Below are 15,415 nucleotides of genomic sequence, written 5' to 3'. Positions count from 1 at the left end.
GTGTGTATGTGTGTGTATGTGTGTTTATATATGAGAGACCCTGAAAGTGCTCTAGTCTGAAGGGAGATGATGGGGTCCCAGCTCATGTCCTATGGGTCATGAAGCCCCCAGTGCTATCAGCTCTTTGGAGCCTACCTGCTGCTCTTTCATCCCACTGGTTCTGGATCCTACATAAGAGGCAGCTGTGGTAGGCATCGTCAGGATCTCAATATGGTCAAGGGACAGAGGAGTATATGAAGCACTGGAGCTGACAGCGTGGAGTAAAAGGTGCATTCACCAGAGCAGCCTGGGGCTGACAAGTCAGGGAGGACTTGAGGGACAGAAGTACTGGGAGATCTTCCTCCTCCTCTCCTGTCCTCAGCTTTTTCTTTGCTGTAACTTGAACACTAACTGCATCCCTGCAGGTAACAGAGCAGGAGGAAAACTGCTGTGGGGCAGATCTTGCTGCCCTGAAAAGAGGACAAGCAGAGAGGACCAGAGTGAATCTTGTCTGACTTCTATTGGAGGGAGGGTGCTGGGGCCTGCCAGCCTGAAGAGTCTTCCCTTAAGAGTTCCTGAAGCCTTCCTTCTTTGGCCAGGCATGGTGGCTCACACTTGTAATCCCCGCACTTTGAGAGGCCGAGGCGAGTGGGTCATGAGGTCAGGAGTTCGAGACCAGCCTGGCCAAGATGGTGAAACCCCGTCTCTACTAAAAATACAAAAATTAGGTGCAGTGGCGGGCACCTGTAATCCCAGCTACTTGGGAGGCTGAGGCAGGAGAATCGCTTGAACCTGGGAGGCGGAGGTTGCAGGGAGCCGAGATCGCGCCACTGCACTCTAGCCTGGGCAACAGAGCAAGACTCCGTCTCAAAAAAAAAAAAAAAAAAAAGTTTCTGAAACTGGCCAAGTGTGGTGGCTTATGCCTGTAATCCTAGCACTTTGGGGCGAGGTGGGAGGATAGCTTGAGCCTAGGAGTTCAGGACCAGCCTGGGCAACATAGTGAGACCCTGTCTTTACTAAAAATATAAAAATTAGCTGGCTCTTATGGTATGCACTTGTAGTCCCAAATATTTCAGAGGCTGAGATGGGAGGATCGTTTGAGCCCAGGAGGTTGCTGGACCCTACCTCTGTCCATTCCACGACTGGGCCTTGCTGGCTGCTGCGTGGTTTTTCCACTTGGTCATCTTTGTCTTGACTTCCTGGAAGCAGTGCCAGGGGCTTATGCAGGCAGGCTAACCTCCAGACTGGGCCCATACAATTTAACATTTCTGCTTTGTGCAAGTCATAGACATCTAGGGCACTAGCTGGATATCCACTGGTATACTACCACTTGTGGCATTCTTGGTGACACTGGTGGGGCTACTGCCTCATCCTATGACTTGTAGCCATGGCGTCCACAGTGTACCATGAAGTAACCAGGGAAGGGAGTGCAGATCTTGATCTCATTGAGGGGGCCATCACTAGACCTGTAGGACTTGGTGATGGTGCTACAGTGAATCTATTGGCAGCATCAGGTACTGAGGAAATAGTGGCAGTGGCAGGCACTCTGCATGGCTTTGCTCACCATGGGCACCTTTATGGTGGACTGGGTACTTGCAGCTTCAAATTTGGTGCACGGCTGGTGTGGCTATGGCTCTGCTTCTTGGTACCTGTCCTTAGCACCACTGGTCTGCATCCCCTGCTTAATTCCTGCACCTGGCCTTTCTCATGCAGTACACTGCGGGGCTAGGCATCTTGCTGGGGCCACGGGGCCATGGAGATGTGGGAAGCCCCAGGACAGCATTGGACCTGGATAGCGATACAGCATGTGGCCCTGGTCTGCACCTGGCATGTGATCATTAGGTGGTATCCAGATGTAGGCCCAGACTTGGAGGTTGGTCATTAATAATGGGATGTGGGCACAAAGGACACAGAATATAGATAAAGACTAGTCAGGATCCTGCCTATTCCTTGAAGGTCCAGAAGTATGAGCATCACCAATTCCTGCAAGAGCTCCAATCTCAAATTTGGGGATTTCCACCATCCCACCACCAGCTGCTCATTCTCTGCAACCCCCTACCTCAGTCCCTTACTACCTCAGTCCCTTTTCTCACACACACACAAAGTCTCTGTTCTGTTTTAGCCAGCAGGTCCTGGAAGTCCAGAGAGACTGTGGAGAGATCCCCAAGCACAACAGCTATAATCATGAAGCTATAACCATCTCATTTGTCCCACCCTCTCACAAGCTCAATAAAATATCCTCTCAAAGGCCTGCAGAGGGATTTCAAGGTCTAATTTGCTTGTGGTTTTCCTGATAATGCTTTGGCAAGAGGGTAAGTGTGGGATGAGATTTTTTTTTCTTTTTTTTTTTTTTTTTGAGACAGAGTCTTACTCTGTTGACCAGGCTGGAGTGCAGTGGCACAATCTCGGCTCACTGCAACCTCCGCCTCCCGGGTTCAAGCGATTCTCCAGCCTCAGCCTCCTGAGTAGCTGGGATTACAGGCGTGCGCCATCACGCCCGGCTAATTTTTGTATTTTTAGTAGAGACAGGGTTTCACCATGTTGGCGAGGCTGATCTCGAACTCCTGGCCTCAAGTGATCCGCCCGCCTCGGCCTCCCAAAGTGCTGGGATTAAAGGCCTGAGCCACTGCGCCCGGCCAAGATTTTAAACCAAATCATCATAGAACTTATGTGAGGTCCCTCCTGGCCCAGACCCGTCCCTTCCCTTTCCTGGCCAGCTGTGTCCAAGTGGGCACCTGAAAACCGGCGGACTTATGGGGCCCCTGGATCGGCCATTCCACACATTCTCTACGATGGAGTCTGGATGAGGGATTTCCTGGGCTTCATTTGTTCAACTGTTTCCATGACAACTCCAAAGCTGTGGCGTCAAAAGCGTGACAGGGACTCGCATTTGCCCCCGAGGACAATTACTATATTGAGATGGAGTTACCAGGGCTGAAGTAGAAAAGTCAGAGCAAAACCACGCCTGTGTCTTCCTCCTGCCTCAGGGACGAACACCTTCCTTCCAGGTCCGTGGCAAATATCTCCAAAAGCCCTGCCGCCTGCCAACACCCCTTCAAGTTCCCAGTTCCACGGAGGCGGAAGCAAAGCCCCCGGAAAGGCCGGTTTGTCCGCCCTGTGTTGTTTAAAGGGGATAGACGACCTTGGAGCGCCCCGCCCCCTCCCGCCAAGGAAGGACCCCATTGGCTCTCCCCGGAGGCTTCACTCTCATTGGTCAGCGAGTGAATGCCGACCTGCAGACTGGGGCCTAAGTTTCTTTTAGTTTCCGGTGTCTCTGCAATGGCGGCTCTAGACTCCCTGTCGCTCTTCACTAGCCTCGGCCTGAGCGAGCAGAAGGCCCGTGAGACGCTCAAGAACTCGGCTCTGAGCGCGCAGCTGCGCGAGGCCGCTACTCAGGTGCGAGCCCCTCTGCCCCCGGCCTGGTTTGCAGACCATGCTGCAACGCAGCGCGGGGCGGGGTCCAGATCCCGACCTGCCCCATTTGTCCCGCCCTTTCCTCTCACTGAGCGCGGGGCTTCTCTCTTGACCCCTCTGACCTCAGGCTCAGCAGACCCTGGGTTCCACCATTGACAAAGCTACCGGGATCCTGTTATATGGCTTGGCCTCCCGACTCAGGGATACCCGGCGTCTCTCCTTCCTTGTAAGCTACATAGCCAGTAAGAAGATCCACACTGAGCCCCAGCTAAGCGGTGAGACAGACCCCTACCTGTCCTGCCAGTTCGCACCAATGCCTCCCTTCAGCCAAGACCCCTGTCTTCCCTTTCTGCCAAGTCCTCCAGTTTCTTTCTAGACACCTAGTTCTGCACAGGCACTGAGGCATGGAAGGGGTGGCCTATGGTGAGACTGACACGGGAACTGTCAGAGTCTGAGGGGGGATCCACTCTCGACACGTGCTTCTTTCTTCCCTGTGTCCTCTAGGGTGGTGGTGCCAGGGCTTAACTTTTCAGGAGGCCAGACTATCCTTGGAGTTTCATGAGATTAGGACCCTGTCTGTCCACTTCTTGGAGCAGAGATGCCACAAACTCACGGGCTCTTTCTTCTCAGCTGCCCTTGAGTATGTGCGGAGTCACCCCTTGGACCCCATCGACACTGTGGACTTCGAGCGGGAATGTGGCGTGGGTGTCATTGTGACCCCAGAGCAGATTGAGGAGGCTGTGAGTCTTTCCCCAGGCATCGTCTGCCTCCCCAGTCCTGGCCATGGAAAGGAGTGGCTCAGTTTCCCTCCTCAGGAAGACCCAGAGTGAGGGTGTGGGTTCCCAGAATATCTCTAAAGGTGGCTTTCCTGAACCACATGGTTTGGCTTTCTGCAGGTGGAGGCTGCTATTAACAGGCACCGGCCCCAGCTCCTGGTGGAACGTTACCATTTCAACATGGGGCTGCTGATGGGTGAGCAGGGCCTGGAACGGGGCTATATTGTTCTCTCTGGTCATGCCTTTTCTTCTGGGCACGAGTGAGAAGGAGTTGGGGGAAGGAACAGGAGTGACTTAAAGTGGTCTGGCTGGGCTCAGGCTCTGGTTCTGGTGGTCAGCCAGGACCTTTCCTTGGGAAAGAGGTGGGGGGAGTACTCTTTTTTGCCTTTGTGCAGCTCCTTGTGCCTATGCTTCTAGGAGAGGCTCGGGCTGTGCTGAAGTGGGCAGATGGCAAAATGATCAAGAATGAAGTGGACATGCAGGTGAGCGTGCTTCACTAAGCTGAAGCTGGCAAAGACTCTGGCATGAACAGAGCCTGGAATCCACTAAGGGATAAAAGGCAGGAAGAGGGCTGGGCATGGTGGCTCACGCTTCTGATCCCAGCACTTTGGGAGGCTGAGGCAGGAGGATTACTTGAGCCCAGGAGTTCAAGACCAGCCTGAGCAACATATTGAGAACTCCTCTCTACAGAAAATTTAAAAATTAGCCAGACATGGTGGTGTATACCTGTAGTCCCAGCAATTTGTGGGGCTGTGGTGGGAGGATTGCTTGACCACTGCACGCCATCCTGGAGTACAGAGTGAGACCCTGTCTCAAAATCAACAACAATAAAAAAAGGTGGGAGGGGGCTGGGCATGATGGCTCACACCTGTAATCCCAACACTATTGGGAGGCTGAGGTGGGCAGATCACCTGAGGTCAGGAGTTTGAGAACAGCCTGGCCAACATGGTGAAACCCCATCTCTACAAAAAGTACAAAAATTAGCTGGGTGTGGTGGCGGGCACATGCAGTCCCAGGTACTCAGAAGGGCTGAGGTGGGAAAATCGCTTGAATCCAGGAGGCGGAGGTTGCAGTGAGCGGAGACTGTGCCATTGCATTCCAGCCTGGGCAACATGAGCAAGACTCCAGTCTGGGCAACAAGAGCAAGAGCATTTTAAGCTAGCAGACCCACATGAGGAGAAGAGATGGGATGGGCTAGGTAGGTTTTTTCAGTCAGTGCTGGTAGATAGGCCAGGAAGCCTTGGGTTGGTGGGTAGGATCAGTCAGGGGCTCCTTGAAAGAGGATACTCCTGCCTCTGCCTGATTCTGGTCTCTGCTCAGGTCCTCCACCTTCTGGGCCCCAAGATGGAGGCTGATCTGGAGAAGAAGTTCAAGGTAGGGATGGGCATGGCCCTGAGTCCCTGAGGGTGAGGTGAGGTATGGTGAGACTTCAGGCTGGGGAAGGAAGTGTCTGACCACAGGGATCCCAAGACCCTATCCAAGAGAAAATTTGATGCCATTTTCTGAAGCACCTGGGGCTTCTTTCAGGTGGCAAAAGCTCGGCTAGAAGAAACAGACCGGAGGACGGCAAAGGATGTGATGGAGAATGGTGAGAAGCTTGAGACTCCTGTCACAGCATTCAGCTCCCTGACTTGTGAACCTCCCCAGAAGAGTCCTTACAGGCTCCTCAGGCCCTTGGCTTACTCAGTACCCTGACTTCTGTCTCAAGACTGGGATTCCTGGTGTTTCTTTTGTTCCCTTTGCCCAGAGACTGGCATGAGAGGCCTCAGATGTCTGGCTCTAGATATCTTGTCTCTGGAATTGAGGGAATAGGGGTCTACTCAGTTCTGTTCTGGCTGTAGGATATGGTAAATGTATCCAGAGGACAAGTTTTCCTTGTTTTGTTCCCCACAGGCGAGACTGCTGACCAGACCCTGTCTCTGATTGAGCAGCTCCGGGGGGAGGCCCTTAAGTTCCACAAGCCTGGTTAGTGGGCATGTCAAAACCCTGGGGAGGGCTGGATCTTGGCAGCAGCTCCTATAGTCAGGCCCCTGGGGTCAGAGGCTTTGGCTGCAGCCTGGTCCTTAGGCTTATTCTGGTCCTGGCAGGTGAGAACTACAAGACCCCAGGCTATGTGGTCACTCCACACACCATGAATCTACTAAAGCAGCACCTGGAGATTACTGGTGGGCAGGTGTGTGGGGATGTGGCCATGTGAGCTTGTGCCATCAAACACCTGCCTGAGTGCCTGGGCTGCGTCCATACTGCCCCATCTCACCCATCACCATGGCCTTCCTGGGAGGGAACATCTGTTTCTTTAAGGTCATCTGAGCTCAGACTTTATTTCTCTTTTCCCATCCCCCTTATTTTAGGTACGTACCCGGTTCCCGCCAGAACCCAATGGAATCCTGCATATTGGACATGCCAAAGCCATCAATTTCAACTTTGGCTATGCCAAGGTAAGCATGTGTCTAGGGACCTGGCAAGCAAGATGACCACTTGCTGTTCCCATGAGTGGATACCATATCCCTGCCTTGCTGTCTGCTCCCAATAATGTACCCAGGTGGGCAGAGGCCATGGAAAGGAACCACACGTGTGACAGATACCTAGGAATCTATTGAGCTTATTGGAATAAATAGCTCCCTCCCTCTGAGGAGTCAGTGAGTTCAAATTTGGGGGAGTTGCCAGTGCAGTCCCTAGGCTTAGAAAGATGCTAGGTTAGATACAGGAAGGTGAGAGAAGCTCTTGAAGGCATTTTTAATTCTGACATGAGTCCGGGTGGGGTGGCTCACGCCTGTAATCTCAACACTTCGGGAGGCTAAAGTGGGTGGATCACTTGAGGTCAGGAGTTCGAAACCAATCTGGCCAACATGGTGAAACCCCATCTCTACTAAAAATACAAAAGTTAGCTGGCCATGGTGGCACACGCTTGTAGTTTCAGCTACTGGGAAGCTGAGGCAGGAGAAACCCAGGAGGTGGAGGCTGCAGTGAGCCAAGATGGTGCAAGATGGAGCAAGACTCCATCTCAAAAAAAAAGAAAATTCTGACATGAGAGTGCTCTGTGAATATCCTAGTTTGATAAACAGGATTGTGGGGCTGATGGATGATGTGGGAGTTCACAGATGGTGCAACTTTCCTAGGCCAACAATGGCATCTGTTTTCTGCGTTTTGATGACACCAACCCTGAGAAGGAGGAAGCAAAGTTCTTCACGGCCATCTGTGACATGGTGGCCTGGCTAGGTATGAACTAGGCAAAGCCTAGAAGGGCTGGTGGTTAGTGGGCCTCTCCTTGGGCCATGGCCTGCCCACTGGGTGTTTGTGGCTGGCTGCTCATACTTTGTTTCATTTTGCCCCAGGCTACACACCTTACAAAGTCACATATGCGTCTGACTATTTTGACCAGCTATATGCGTGGGCTGTGGAGCTCATCCGCAGGTAAGGCCAGGGCCATAACGTAGAGCCAGGCAGGCTGACTAGGTCACAGCCATGCTGGGCACTCACACCGCTTCCCCACAGGGGTCTGGCTTATGTGTGCCACCAGCGAGGAGAGGAGCTCAAAGGCCATAATACTCTGCCTTCACCCTGGAGAGACCGTCCCATGGAGGAGTCACTGCTGCTCTTTGAGGTGGGGTCCTAGAGGAGCATCTGGGTTTGGGTGGGCCAAGGTGCTGAGAATGAGATGCTCCTGTGCTTAGAGACAGCCTGAGTCCTTGTTCCCCTCAGGCAATGCGCAAGGGCAAGTTTTCAGAGGGCGAGGCCACACTACGGATGAAGCTGGTGATGGAGGATGGCAAGATGGACCCTGTAGCCTATCGAGTCAAGTATACACCACACCACCGCACAGGGGACAAATGGTGGGTGTAGAATGGGGTGGGGTGGTGGGGCTGCCGAGCAGGGCGATGGGCCATGGGGTAGGGCAGAGTAGGGCTGGATGGTAGGGCCCACTGCCTATGCCCCACAGGTGCATCTATCCCACCTACGACTACACACACTGCCTCTGTGACTCCATCGAGCACATCACTCACTCACTCTGCACCAAGGAATTCCAGGCCCGGTGAGGGAGCTGGGTCCATGGGGTGGTAGGGCCAGTGGAATTCCAGCAGCCCTTCCTGTGGTCTCTGCCTGGTTCCAGAGCTGGCCAGTGCTAACCCTACTCTCCCACCCCAGACGCTCTTCCTACTTCTGGCTTTGCAATGCACTGGACGTCTATTGCCCTGTGCAGTGGGAGTATGGCCGCCTCAACCTGCACTATGCTGTTGTCTCTAAGAGGAAGATCCTCCAGCTTGTAGCAACTGGTGCTGTGCGGTAGGTGCGGCTGTTTGGCTTATGAAAGGTTAATGGCATATGCTCCCAAAGGCCTTCTCACCACCTTCTTATCCACAGGGACTGGGATGACCCACGGCTCTTTACACTCACGGCCCTGCGACGGCGGGGCTTCCCACCTGAGGCCATCAACAACTTCTGTGCCCGGGTATAGCCCAGCAGGTTGGGTAGATACATTGGGGGTTGAGTGTGGCAGTTTGTGATTGTAGCTGTGACTGATGCTGAACTTTCCTGCCAGGTGGGAGTGACTGTGGCACAGACCACAATGGAGCCACATCTTCTAGAAGCCTGTGTGCGTGATGTACTGAATGACACAGCCCCACGAGCCATGGCTGTGCTGGAGTCACTACGGGTCATCATCACCAACTTTCCTGCTGCCAAGGTGGGCCTGCCTCAACATGTGTGTCGCATGTGTGTGTGTAGCTGGGGGTACACTTGGCTCTGGGCATGGGGGTCCTAATGCTGAGTATGACTCATACCTGTCTCCTGTCTCCTGCTATAGTCCTTGGACATCCAGGTGCCCAACTTCCCAGCTGATGAGACCAAAGGCTTCCATCAGGTTCCCTTTGCACCCATTGTCTTCATTGAGAGGACTGACTTCAAGGAGGTAAATTGTGGGGGTGGAGGGTCCCGTTTGCTGCTGAGTCTGGTACTGGGAACCTTTCATCTCCTCATCTCTGTCAGTCCATCTACTTCCTGCTTCAGATGAACCAATCTTTGCCAGACACGGGGGTAGGGAAGCTTCCCCACTTGTTTGACCCTTGCAGCCTCATGTGTCTACCCTACTTCCTATCTCTAGGAGCCAGAGCCAGGATTTAAGCGCCTGGCTTGGGGCCAGCCTGTGGGCCTGAGGCATACAGGCTACGTCATTGAGCTGCAGCATGTTGTCAAGGTGAGAGCCAGCTGCAGCCTTCCTACTGCAGTGCCTGCTGGGGCCAAGATGTGAGTATAGCCTGCAGTCCTGGTTGTGGTTCCCGGGTCTAATTGCTGCTCCCCTCCCCCCACTTCCAGGGCCCCAGTGGTTGTGTAGAGAGTCTGGAGGTGACCTGCAGACGGGCAGATGCTGGAGAGAAGCCAAAGGCCTTTATTCACTGGGTGTCACAGCCTTTGATGTGTGAGGTTCGCCTCTATGAGCGACTGTGAGTGAACAGAGCTGGGGTGGGGGCAGGTACAAGATGCACATTGCCTGCTGTGGCTGCCCAGCTGGGGGTATGACCTTCACTTTGGCTGCAGATTCCAGCACAAGAACCCTGAAGATCCTACTGAGGTGCCTGGTGGATTTTTAAGTGACCTGAACCTGGTAGGTTCGTGAGGTTTGGGGTGAGGGAGGTAGGCCTCCCTGGTTGGATGGTTGCCTGAGTTCCCTGCCTGCAGGCATCACTACACGTGGTGGATGCAGCATTAGTGGACTGCTCTGTGGCCCTGGCAAAACCCTTCGACAAGTTCCAGTTTGAGCGTCTTGGATATTTCTCCGTGGATCCAGACAGCCATCAGGGAAAGGTGCTTGACTTTACTCACCTGCCCTCATCTGCAGCAGTGACAGTGGCTGCCGTTCATTGTGCCAAGTGCTCTGCATACATTCCCTTAGTTAATCCTCACTACCTGAGGGAGTTGGTATTCATATTCTACTAATGAGGAAACTGGCACTGAGGATAACTCCAGGCACAAAATTTTGTATGAAGGCTGCCTTTTTTTTTGAGACAGAGTCTTGCACTGTCGCCCGGGGCTGGAGTGCAATGGCACCATCTCGGCTCACTGCAACCTCTGCCTCCCAGGTTCAAGTGATTCTCCTGCCTCAGCCTCCCGAGTAGCTGGGATTACAGGCGCCTGCCACCACACCCGGCTAATTTTTTATATTTTTAGTAGAGATGGGGTTTCACCATGTTGGCCAGGATGGTCTCGAATTCCTGACCTCATGATCTGCCCGCCTCGGCCTCCCAAAGTGCTGGGATCACAGTCATGAGCCACTGCACCCGACCTCTTTTTTTTTTTAATTATTATTTTTTGAGGCCGGGCATGGTGGCTCACACTTGTAATCCCAGCACTTTGGGAGGCCAAGGCAGGCTGATCACCAGAGGTCAGGGCTTACCACCAGAGGTCAGGAGTTCGAGACCACCCTGGCCAACATGGTGAAACACCCGAAAGATATTATTTTTAATATCGTTCGTTAAGGCAGCTAATAACCTTTCTTTTTATTTATTTAAGAGACGGGGTCTTACTCTTGCCCAGGGTGGTGTGAAGTGGTGCAATCATAGCTCACTGTGGCCTCAAACTACTGGGCTCAAGCTATCCTCCTGCCTTAGCTGAGACTACATGTGCACACTACCATGCCTGGCTAATTTTAAAACTTTTTGTAGAGGCGAGTTCTCACTGTGTTGCCCAGGTTGGTCTTGAATTACTGGCTTCAAGCAGTCCTCCTGTCTCAGCCTCCTAGAGTGCTGGGATTATAGGCATGAGCCACTGTGCCCAGCCACCCTGCCATCCTTTTTTTTTTTTTTCTTTTTTTGAAACAGTATCTCGCCCTGTTGCCCAGGCTGGAGTACAGTGGCACGATCTCGGCCCACTGCAACCTCCGCCTCCCAGGCTCAAGCCATTCTCCTGCCTCAGCCTTCCAAGTAGCTGGGATTACAGGCACATGCTACCACGCCCGGCAAATTTTTTTTTTTTTGAGACGGAGTCTCACATGTCGCCCAGGCTGGAGTTCAGTGGCACAATCTCGGCTCACTGCAAGCTCTGCCTCCCGGGTTCACGCCATTCTCCCGCCTCAGCCTCCCAAATAGCTGGGACTACAGGCGCCCGCCACCATGCCCGGCTAATTTTTTCTATTTTTTAGTAGAGACGGGGTTTCACCGTGTTAGCCAGGATGGTCTCGATCTCCTGATCTCATGATCCGCCCGCCTCGGCCTCCCAGAGTGCTGGGATTACAGGCGTGAGCCACTGCGCCTGGCCTAATTTTTGTATTTTTAGTAGAGACGGGGTTTTGCCATGTTGGCCAGGCTGGTCTTGAACTCCTGACCTCAGATTATCTGCCTGTCTCAGCCTCCCAAAGTGCTGAGATTACAGGCGTGAGCCACTGCACCAGCCCACCCTGTCTTTCTTACTCCTTAAAGTAGGGGGCAAACATGGTGGTTGTTATAATCCATATAAAACTATACCCTAGACCCCCACGGTGGTTGTTATGGTCCATATAATACTATAGCCTAGAGCCCCATTCAGTCCCTTACCCAAAGTCACAAAGTTATTGAGGACCCGGGCCTCCTGACCCTTAGTCCCTCGGCTTCTTTGGCTTAAGAAGGATGTTAGGGGGAGGTGTCTGTGGTGAAACCTGCCCAGGCCTCCCTGGCCTTGTTCTGGGTTGGTGGTCATCCTTTTCCCTCTGCCCTCCAGCTTGTCTTTAACCGAACTGTCACACTGAAGGAAGACCCGGGAAAGGTGTGAGCTGGAAGCACTGAACCTACCTCATCCTCCTGGAGGGTGTGGCTACCCTCGCCACCCCAAATTCCATGTCAATAAAGAACAGCTAAATTCTCCTAGAGTCTGTGTGTTATCTCTGCACTTCTAGCATCTGAAGGCCCTGAAGACATGCTGGTGGTGGTGGTATGATTGGGGGATGGAGATGTGCCTTTTGCACATTTTGTCTGTGGGAATGGACTTTCCCAGAACAGAGTGGTACTGACAGCTTTGAAAGCACCGGTGCACTTTTTGGTGCTTAAAGGCAGGGGCCTGGGTAGGATTCATACCCTCCGCACCTGGTCTGAGAGAATGGAGGGCCCTGGGGTGTTTGTCCATGGTTAGGACCCCTGTGCCAGAGGGATCTAAAAGGTTTGTTTCTGCTGGTGTGGAGAGGCCTAGCTCCCAGTCTGATCATTCAGCATATAATTTTTTTTTTTTTTTTTTTTTTTGATACGGAGTTCCACTCTAGCCCAGGCTGGAGTGCAGTGGCTCAATCTTGGCTCACTGCAACCTCTGCCTCCCGGGTTCAAGCGATTCTCGTGCCTCAGCCTCCCAAGTAGCTGGGATTACAGGCGGGCGCCACCACTCCTGAATAATTTTTGTAATTTCAGTAGAGACGGGGTTTTGCCAAATTGGCCAGACTGGTCTGGAACTCCTGACCCCAGGTGATCCGCCCGCCTCGGCCTCCCAAAGTGCTGGGATTGCAGGCGTGAGCCACTGCACCCAATCAGCCTATAATTCTTTTTTATTTTTGAGACGGAGTCTCACTCTTGTCCCCCAAGCTGCAGTGCAATGGCGTGATATCAGCTCACTGCAACCTCTGCCTCCCAGGTTCAAGCAGTTTTCCTGCCTCAGCCTCTTAAGTAGCTGGGATCACAGGCATGCACCACCACACTCGGCTAATTTTGTATTTTTAGTAGAGACGGGGTTTCACCATGTTGGCCAGGCTGGTCTCAAACTCCTGACCTCAGGTGATTCACCCGCCTCGGTCTCCCAAAGTGTTGGGATTACAGACTTCAGCCACCGTGCCCGGCCCATTCGGCATATAATTTTTGAGTGCCTACTACGTGCCAGGCAAAGTGAGATGGGGCATACGTGCTGTGGTGGCCTTCCAAGTTCACGGGAGGGGAAATGGGTGACCAAGCACTGTATGGGAGAGGTCTCCCTGGGGCCTGTGCAAGACTGGAAGAGGTTCCTGACCCAGCCTGGGCCTCAGAAAACATTACTCTAACGAAGTGACTTCTGAAGGGAATCACGAAAGACTACGGGGAGTTTGCCAGGATAAGAGGAACAAGGGCAAAAGCTCCGAGGCAAAGAGTCTACAGCAGGCTGGAAGCCCTCTGGGGGCAGTGTAGGCTGCTGAGGCCCGAGTGTGCCTGCAGCTTTAACGCCTTCCACATTTTCCCTGTATACAAACACTAGGCTACCCGGGGGCCCGCTTTAAGGTGGACCCAACTGCGGAAGGCTGAACTCAGATGGCAGCAGACAGCGGGAGTACCAGATGCTGACTCCTCCAGGAGGTGAGCAACCTAGAGGCTTCCCAGGCAGGGCACGGCTGGGGACGCCAGGCCCAGGACAGAAGTTTGTGGGCTCCACCTTAAGCGAGAGGCCGAGCCCGGCCAGGCCCCGCCCCGCGTGGGGGTGCTAGACCAAAGGAGGCTCTGGCGGGCGACGGAAGGTGGGTCCAAAGAGCTAGCTTGGAGCCCTATCCTTCCGAGACTCCACTACTAGGCCAAGCCACGGCCCTAGCTCCGCCCCACATGGAGAGGCGTCCATGGGCGGAGCGAGCCGCTCCATACCCTAGGATCCACTATCCACTCTAGCGGCCAGAAGCGCGGCCACCTTCCCCTCCTGAAGCGTTCACTTTAATTCTGGCCGGTAGGCAGTCCCAGATCTCGCGGGATCCGACGCCCCGATTATCGCGAGAGGAGCAATCGGCTCCTATTGGCTGTGAGGGTTGAATGTAAGATGGCGCCCAGGGAGCTGTGAGGAGAAAACCCTGTCGGTCTTGGAGCGACGACGGCAGAACCAGGGTCCCTGGCGGTGCGGCGGGGCCGGCGGGTGCAGCGGAGGCGGCGGCGGCGGTGACGTCGCCGGGTGAGGGCTCCAGTGCGGGTGGGGATGCGGCGAGGCTGTAGGCCTGAGACGGGGGGGCCCACCCCACACAACGGCGGGCGGGGGCGGGCGGGGGCGGGCGGGCCGCTACCGCTGGGCCCTGGAGAGTTCGGGGCGGCTCCGGAGCCGAAAACGTTCCTGGGCTCGCGCACCCCGCCCTGTGGATGGGGGAGGGGTGGCCCGGGGATTTGGGTGGGCGCGGCGCGAGATGGCGCGCCGGTGCGGGCGCGCGGCTGAGCCTGTTTTTACGCGCGCGCGCGCGCGCGCTGTGCGGCTCTCGGTGCGCGTGGCCGCCGACGTGCGCGTTCCCGGCCCGGATATCTCTGCTCTAGGAGCTGTGGCCCGTGGGCAACCGCGGCTTTCTGGAGCGCGCGCCTGTCACGACCCCCAGTTTTGGGGCGCGCGCTCTGATGTCGGGTGGCGGTGCTGCCTCGAGAGCGCGCAGGAGGCTTCTGCTGAGCAGAGGGCCGGCCGCGGCTCGTTGCGCTGGGAAGGTTGAGGATTGGGTCCTTTCTGGTCTGGTGACGTTCCCGGGCATCCGTGGCCTCGGCCTGGAGAGAAACCAACCAGCTTTGCTGTCTGGCTTGCGGTTCCGCTCCTCTGTGAGGGGGGCGAGATTGCCCGTTCTCCTCGAAGAATGCCGTTACTTGAGGCCCACGTACGGTGTGGGTGCTTGGGTAGGGTGTTTCTCTGCTTCGGAAACCAAGCCCTCTTGGCTTGAGAGGGCAGTGAGCCCCTTCGGATTTCCTCACCTTGTACTGGGCTTTGTGCCGGGCAGGGAAGGTTAATATTAGAAGGCCCTTGAGTGGTACCTGCTTATCTTTCATTAGAAACTAATACGTCCATAAGCGTAATTCATACACGTCACCTCTGTGCGCTCCGGAAGGGAATTCGCTTATGTGGCCCATGTGAACTCCGAGGTCTAAAATGCCAGTTTAAATCCTTAAACGCAGCTTTTCTTTTGCGTAAGTGGGAGGGGCTTACTTTAGTCTATTAAGGGCCCACCTTTGCCTCAGCCAAAAAGTTGGCCTTAAACAAAATGGAACAACCTGAGAATCAGTGCTTTACCTTTTTTGAAATTGCAGAAATCCCAGCAGAAATTACTAAAATCTGATAGTGTATCACTGTAAAAGTCACTTTTGGTGTAGGATTTCAGTCCTTTTCAGCTCTTTTTTTTGACCCTGCCGCTGTGTTTTGGTTTGTTCTAGAGAAATAGGCACCTCTTTTTTCTAATACAAAACATCTGCTAGTTTGATTTACAGTCTTGCTCAATTAAGCTTAAGGAAAAGGAAGCTAAGAGGAAGTAAAATCAGCCATCAAATTTGATAATGGTGGGGTAGTTCTTTCTAATGTACTGTATTGTTTTTAAGAACAAA

The 15,415-nt window shown here is 53.9% G+C and overlaps 2 protein-coding genes across 8 annotated transcripts in view; both read left to right on the top strand.

The window, feature by feature from the left end:
• The first annotated feature begins 36 nt into the window (after positions 1–36).
• Positions 37–12,006, top strand: QARS1 (glutaminyl-tRNA synthetase 1). Of its 2 annotated transcripts, XM_003818380.5 has the most exons (24): positions 37–3,375; positions 3,521–3,668; positions 4,024–4,133; positions 4,290–4,365; positions 4,587–4,651; positions 5,490–5,543; positions 5,697–5,757; positions 6,063–6,134; positions 6,257–6,342; positions 6,521–6,607; positions 7,289–7,388; positions 7,505–7,583; positions 7,665–7,773; positions 7,872–8,002; positions 8,110–8,202; positions 8,316–8,453; positions 8,532–8,619; positions 8,710–8,853; positions 8,974–9,078; positions 9,271–9,363; positions 9,483–9,610; positions 9,705–9,771; positions 9,846–9,971; positions 11,859–12,006. In XM_003818380.5, exons 1-24 carry the CDS (start codon positions 3,205–3,207, stop codon positions 11,907–11,909), a joined length of 2,382 nt encoding a protein of 793 aa, XP_003818428.2. In that variant the 5' UTR covers positions 37–3,204; the 3' UTR covers positions 11,910–12,006. The 2 variants fall into 2 exon arrangements, with proteins under 2 accessions (XP_003818428.2, XP_008969927.1); XM_008971679.3 differs by lacking the exon at positions 37–3,375 and having other exon boundaries at positions 3,521–3,619.
• Positions 12,007–13,590: 1,584 nt separating this feature from the next.
• Positions 13,591–15,415, top strand: part of QRICH1 (glutamine rich 1) — a 64,393-nt gene continuing 62,568 nt past the window's right edge. The window contains exon 1 of one of the 6 annotated variants that reach the window (XM_003818385.7): positions 13,591–14,021. The gene's annotated coding sequence lies outside the window, so the exon portion shown is untranslated. Of the gene's footprint in view, positions 14,022–14,130; positions 15,371–15,415 lie in introns of those variants that run through there. The other 5 variants (XM_003818386.8, XM_055109926.3, XM_008971682.6 and 2 more) reach the window with 5 other exon arrangements.

This window comes from Pan paniscus, chromosome 2 (assembly GCF_029289425.2).
Source record: "Pan paniscus chromosome 2, NHGRI_mPanPan1-v2.0_pri, whole genome shotgun sequence".
NCBI classification, from domain to species: Eukaryota; Metazoa; Chordata; class Mammalia; order Primates; family Hominidae; genus Pan; species Pan paniscus.
This window is presented reverse-complemented; position numbering and strand designations above follow the sequence as displayed.